This window comes from Cottoperca gobio, chromosome 13 (assembly GCF_900634415.1).
Source record: "Cottoperca gobio chromosome 13, fCotGob3.1, whole genome shotgun sequence".
In the NCBI taxonomy this organism is placed as follows: Eukaryota; Metazoa; Chordata; class Actinopteri; order Perciformes; family Bovichtidae; genus Cottoperca; species Cottoperca gobio.
The window spans coordinates 26,356,630-26,363,869 of record NC_041367.1 but is presented as its reverse complement, the minus strand read 5'-3'; the positions used below and the strand labels follow the sequence as shown (position 1 = coordinate 26,363,869).

The 7,240-nt window shown below is 42.2% G+C and overlaps 1 protein-coding gene across 1 annotated transcript in view; it reads right to left on the bottom strand.

Moving 5' to 3' along the window:
* Positions 1–4,470: 4,470 nt before the first annotated feature.
* The window catches only part of LOC115017394 (RNA-binding protein Musashi homolog 2-like), a 224,785-nt gene continuing 222,015 nt past the window's right edge, over positions 4,471–7,240 (bottom strand). The window contains exon 14 of the mRNA XM_029445784.1: positions 4,471–4,535. Within this exon, the coding sequence (XP_029301644.1) occupies positions 4,530–4,535 (6 nt within the window). The 3' untranslated portion in view covers positions 4,471–4,529. The remainder of the gene's footprint in view (positions 4,536–7,240) is intronic.

The window sequence follows — 7,240 nt, the reverse complement described above, 5'->3', positions numbered from 1 at the left end:
CATCCAAGCAGGCAGCAGCATACGCAGAGTGAGGATGCAGAACCCTGTCCATGAGCCGCTGAAAGGTGGCTGGGGCTCCAAACAACCCGATCGGAAGAGTCATAAACTGGTATAAGGACTGGAAAAGGCCGTTTTTTCCCTGGACTCTGGACACAGGGGTATCTGCCAGTAACCCTTGGTTAAATCCAGTGTCGTATACAAACGAGCCGTGCCCAAACGGTCCAGGAGTTCATCGACCCGGGGCATTGGGTATGTGTTGAATTTGGACACCTCATTAACCCTGCGATAGTCCACACAGAACTGAATTGACCCGTCGGACTTGCGGACCAGCACAACAGGGCAACACTAATCACTGTTGGACTCTTCTATTACTCCCATTTCGAGCATGGCCTTAAGCTCTGCCTGAACAATTTTCCTCTTGTGTTTAGGCAGCCGATAGGGCCGTGACCGCACCGCCACGCACGGGGGAGTCTCTATGTGGTGGTGTGCGAGTGTGGTGCGCCCGGGCAGGGGGGAGAACACATCGGCAAAAAGCCTTTGCAACGCGGCAACGTCCGTTCTCTGACCCAGTGAAAGCTGGCTGTCACAAAAGACCGGGGCTGATTTGACTGTTTTTAATACCTCCGGCCCCAGCTCATCTTTCTCCATCACCGTACTAGCCAGAGAGACAGAGGCCCCCTCTCGCTACTCTTTTAAGAGATTGAGGTGGTAAATTTGTGTCGCCCCCCCTGTCCGACTGCACCACCTCGTAATCGACGTCCCCCATTTGCCGGGTGACCACAAAGGGCAATCTTTCTTCACTTTTCTTTACCTCACTTGGCTGGACCCACACACGGGGCACCAAATTGTTGAGGAAAAAGTTGAAGAAATCGGAGCTTGAATGTCAAATCAATACAGAAAACTTGTAGTTAAATCGATATATTTATTAATATGAGTCAAGCATGGAACATATTCTCAGCTGAGAGACGACCCTGTTTTGCAGCCTCTCTCTCCCCTGCGCAACAGAAAATCGTCCCGCCTCCTGGTTACATCCGTTTATATATAATTTCCGGTCTTTGACGTCTGACGTCATCACGTCACATCCTACGGGGTCTTCGAACGACTCTGCCAGGGGGGCGCTCTCATATTGTGCATTCACAATATCATCACAGTGATTATAATCACAATAAGTCACAATTATCCCTGATATAATAAGACAGTTATGAGTGAGTTGAGCTTCTTACAAGTCTAAATATGAGCTTTATTTAATATATATAGTACCTAACATTTCTTCACATTATCTATATAAATACATGCATTTGTCAGTTATTACACAAGAGAATACATTTATTAGTAAATTATATCACACTTAGCACTCACACAGTCTCTCTGTATTACATATTACATAATTACTCCAGTCTGTGGGTCTAAAATCCATGTTTGTTTGTGGCATGCTTTGCTCAGGCTGTGTTTGCAGCGAGATTCAGCAGCTACTCTGTGGGAGGGACATAATCTTACTGGAGGTTGTTCAACTGATCCCTTGGGAACCTGAATATGGCATACTTCTTTTCAAGAGCACTAATGTCGTCAGGAGTGAGGACAAATCTTATTTGCTCTTTTTCTTTTTTTGTAATTCTGATAGATGGAGCAGGAGGAAAATATAGAGGATTTTCATATTTATGTTTAAATGCCATGAAAAAGGTCATTGCATAATATGTGACCTTTAATCTTAAGTATCTTAAGTATCTTTAAGTAGCCAACTCACAACAAACCGTCTCTCTGGCCTGAATATGACAAGTCAATGGTTGTGTGGGACATTTAATAATTATTTTATCTTTTCTAAAGTAGAAGATAATTGATCATACAGTTAACATGTCCCCTACAGCCTATGCTTATGACAAAACCCTGAATCTTTTCTTAAAACAATTTTTTTCACTTGGGTTCAAAGATGCTTATGAAGTGTGTTTACTTTTATTCCTTAGCCACGGCATCAACATTCAAATGCACTTCAGTACGTACTTCAGTAAGTGCTCTGCTGTTTCACATGTTACCTGGTCTTAGAAAAGGGGATATGAATAAGCAACTTAAATGTTGTACATATAAATACAAATATTAATTGATTATGCAGGCGGATACTTTAGACACATACACATTACAGACGGACAGTATGATTAAAGAAAGTTAACGACTATGCAGAAATTAGGGTTTGATAATGAGGAGCGTTTTCATGCTGTAGTGTCTTTTAAACCAGGGAAAATGTCTGGGATAGATGGAACCCCATCCATGCCTTCTGATAGAGAAGTAAAACAAGGATGCCCTTTGTCACCATATTTATTTCAATCAGGATAGACTTATTTTTGAGTGAACAAATATTTATTGACGTGCACAAGAGGAATGTGAAAGTCTTTGATGATCAGACCCCATTGTGATATCATATATTTTAAGGGGGAGGTGAAGCTCTAAGTAAAATAGGAAATCCCCCCATGGGGTCTAGACACTGGTGTGAAGGTGATAAGATGAAGATAATAATGAAGATCTGGATTTGATGAGGAGTGGACTTCTGGTGAGCTCAACCTGGGCACTGGATATGATGACTGGAGGTGAACAGGGTGGAGGAGGGCCGCAACGATATCTGCTTAAATTACAGCTGTCGGCAGCAAAGAGGAGAACAGATTTAAAGTTTGACAGCAGCCACATGATTGGCTGTTGGAGATTGTGGCACAATTTAGTTGGTTAACTAAAAGAGTGGATGCCCATAATCAGCTGATTAGAAAAGGGTTTAAAACTGAATTTAAGGTCCCACGACCAAATAGAAATGAAGTGAACCATGACAAACAGAAAGGAATACCACGAATGAGGCATGAGGCCACAAAATATAATAAAAGGACTGCGAGGACCAAGCTGAAGTAAAAGTCGTAAGACTGAACAGGAATTAAGGTCAGTGAAGACCAACTCAAATAAAAGGTTAAAAGAAATTAATGCCTGACGACCAAATGAAAATAGCATGAATGATGCACGCAACGATATCGCCTGAAATTACAGCTGACAGAAGCAGAGATGAGAACCGATTTGGTTAAGAGTGGACGCCCTTAATCAGCTGATTAGAAGCAGCTGGAGGAGTGAGAGAGAGAATTGAGAATGAATGAAGCATAAAGGTAGTCTTCCAGGTGAATCTTTTTTGAGCTTTATTTGACAACTGCTAGGGAAATATTAGCTATTTCAGTTAGGTTTAATGGGGACATAGAGGGGTTTAAGGGGGAAGCAAACATTTCAATGTATGCAGATGACACTGGTTTCAGCTTAAGGACTCAATGTACAGTAGAGATTGGTTACTGTAGCCGGTGACCCATGACGTAACTGGGTCATCAAAACAACTGATTACACATCAGTAATGTGTTTGCTCCGTTTTTGCTCGTTTCTCTTTCTTCACTGAACTCCTCAGTGCCACATGTGGTTCCCCTAACGTAGAGCGTCTCTCTCCCATCTCTCTCAGAGGGAAATTATAGTCAGTTCATGTAGTCTCATATGCTGGACAATGAATTAAATGAATGAAAAATCTGATTAATAATTAAATTAATTATTATAAACAAAATGACTAAATCAATAGCTAGTAAACGTTCTTCACTATGTTAGAATTCTTTGATAGTAGAGGGTGGAAATACTCAACCAACATGTATATTCCAAAAAAAAGCATTTATTAATAAGATAATAAATGTCAAGCAGCGTGTTGTCTTTGTTAATGGCGGCGTGTTGCTGGTCTGGTCATTGTGTCTGTGATGTTTACAGTTTAGTTAGCTGTGTGCAAGACACAGTAGACTGGTCACACCATTTGTTATCCTTCATAATGCAGTTAGCTCTTTGCTAACTACTGGTTGCTCCTTTTGTGAAGGCTAGCCAGCTGTGGAGAGCCACTCCATGCACTAAACTTCTTTACTTTGGACAGAGGCTGATTACTTTATGATCAGTAAACAAAGAATTACAGCCACTGCCATTCTATACTACAGAAACTGCTTTCAACTGACAGAAACATGTTTAAGCTCCATTTTCATTTAATAGACGAGTTCCCTCTTGTGATTATTCCTATCTTACTCACAAGTCCCCGGCTGAGCGCCGCTACGTTGGAGTTCACCCCGGTGGACGAGAGGGTCGCCTCCCTACACCTTCGGGTTATGGGGGGAAAACTCTGACTGTTGTTTGTGCCTATGCCCCAAACCGCAGTTCGGAGTATATATCTGTTGGTGAGTTGGATCAAGGAGTGGGGGAAGACTCTGGAGAGACCTGGTAAGCCCAAACGGGTAGTGCCGTGTCAGAGGTGGGAGAAGTTCGGAGAAGCTATGGAGAAGGACTTTTGGTCGGCACCAAGGTGCTTCTAGAAAACCATCCGGCACCTCAGGAGGGGGAAGTGGGGAACCATCCAAGCTGTGTACAGCAAGGGTGGACCAGAGACCAGAGAGGGTTCGGTCTTGTCAAGGTTGAGTTTTAAGTGGTGTGTGGCCATCCACTGAGAGGTGTCAGCCAGACAAGCAGATCATTTTGTTTCCACCTCGGTTTCAGACCTGGGAAAAGACAGAATCAGTTGAGTGTCAATTGTGTAGCTGTGGTTGGAAAAACCATGCAAATGAATGACAGAGCCAAGTGAATTGATATACAGAGAAAAGAGGAGGTCCAGAGAGAAGTAGAGGGTGATGGAGTTTTTTGTGGTTGGCGAAAGAGGATTGAATTTTAAATTGGAAGAAAGTGCTTTTTGCTTCAGAAATAGAGGAAGGGAAAGAGGAGAGAAGAGATTGAAAGGCAAGAAGGTAGCAGGGTGTTTGGATTTCAACCATTTTCTTTCAGCTGCCTGTAGGATTGTTCTGTCACAGAGTCATCCAACCAGGGAGCTTGAGAGGACTGGTGAACCTGCTTCCAAATGAGAGGACAGAGGGAGTCCAGAGGGAAGGACAGAGTAGAGAGGAGAGAGTCTGGTAGGGTTGGCAAGCATGAGTGATAAGGAGTCATATGAAGGGAGGGCTGAGAGGACAGCTGAGGCAAGCGAGGAGGAAGAGAGTGAGCGAAGGTTATGGCGGACAGGAACAGTATTCAGGGTTTGTTAGAGTGGGAGAGAGTAGGATATGAAAAAGTGATCAGAGATGTGAAGTGGGGTTACAGAGAGGTTTGAGGTAGAGCAGTTTCCGTTGAATATGAGGTTGAGGTGGTTGTCAGCTTTTTTGAGTAGGTGGGGACAGACACAGGGAGAGCGAAGGAGGATAGGAGAGATAATTATTCTGTTGACTTTTCTAACTGGATGTTAAAGTCACAGAGAAATACAAGCGGAGGGACATTGGGATGTTAGATAGGAGAACGTCTAAGTCCTCCAAAAACTCCCCCTAGGAGGACCTAGAGGACGGTAAAGAACAAGAGTGTTTAATGTAACCGGCTGAGTTATAGTGATGGCATGAAATTCAAAAGACAAGGTCAGGAAATGGGTAAAGAGAAAAACTCCATCTGGTGAGATCAGCAGACCAGTGCCACCTCTCCTTCCAGTGGTTCTGGGTGAGTGGGTGAAGGAGAATGCTGTGGAGAGAGCAGCAGGGGTGGAAGTGTTACCAGGTGTGATCCAAGTCTCAGTGAGAGCAAGGAAGTCAAGGGATTGCTGAGATGAACTCAGTCTTGTGAGTAGCTGACCAGCAGTTCCACAGGCCCCCTGTGATGAGGTGTTGGGTATGAGAGGAGCAGGTGGGATTGAAAATAGCAGAGAGGTTACGATGGTGTTGCGAGAATGTGCAGGACCTGTAATATCTACGAGAAGACACATGAACAGGAATGGGAAGTATACACATTCAATAGTATTTGGATGTATTGATTAATTTAATTTATTTTGAGTGAAGGGAATCTGCCTGTAATGAAGCAGGCAAGCTCACAACCAATCAATGTAGATACAGTTAATAAGTTGAAAACATATACAATAGGATATTACAGATTTAGAGGCCTCCATCGTAGCATCCCAGATCAAGCTTTAGCACTTGACGGGCGGACCGCACTCCGGTGGGACGATATTATCAGCCCAGAGATGTTTTTGTTGCATCTGTTTACATTCCTTCTGATTCTAATTTGAACAAATTCACTTCAGGAATTCACTACTGTTTTTGTTCCATTTGTTTTGTCATGTTTTCCTTGTAAAGCATAAATAGACTATTATAAAATGGATAGTTTTGGTCCTGGTCCTTCAATTATGATTGGCTGAGCTGCTTTTGAATCCTTTATAAGATACTCTGTAAACAAACAGCTGTGACCTCATATATCACTACGCAATTTCGTCACCTAAAAGAAACACAAATGCATGCGACAGAAACAAAGATAGCATACAGCTATGGGGATTTATGTTGGAGCAGCAGGGAATCCACTGTGTCCTGTCGCTTCGTTGGAGAAATAACATTACTTGTTGTTGCTGCCAACAATCTACCAGACTTATGTCTCCATCCAAAGTGAACAAACTACGCCTGACACCAACGATTTATGGTGACCTAACATGTGACTTTGGGCAGCTTGCATATTTTATTTGGAGCCTAAAAATCACACTTTTTTCTGGTAATAGTAATAATAGTTAATTGTTGCCGATGCTGATACATGTGTGCAACAAAATTAGAACTTTTTTTTCTTTCACCTAACATAAGTTACACTAGATAGCCTGCAAACACCTATGTGCCAGAAGAGTGCCAACCTAATTGCACAATTAATAAGGATAACGATTATTTGTTATCGATAAATTATTAATATTTTTGTTTCTGTGTGTTTTTTTGGGAAACCTGGCCAGGTATATGTAGTAACCGTTTTATAAAAGCAATTAGCCACTTGTGGCTGTTGGCTAAGTTAAAGTGATTCTTACAACAGCTAAGGTGTGTCGTTCGAAAAAGATGAGGCCATTGGGAATATCAACATTTTCCTCAGAAATATTAGAAAATTATAAAGAAATAATATATACTACTAACCTTGATCACCATTTCTGAAAACGTCGGCAACCACATGTTTCAACTTGTGAACTCAGAGCTTTCATAAAATTTCCCCGCATGAAGTTTTGGACTCTTCTCATGAACACGGTAAACACCACCCCATTTGAAGGCGGCATAATATTCATAACATTACAGTTCATTTAGCTGACGCTTTTGTCCAAAGCGAATCTTGCAAGTACATTAGCTTCAAATAGTTACAATCCTTTAGGTGCAGAACACTAGCTTCAAATAAGCCAAACAAAAGTGCAACATACAGAAACAATAGAATATAA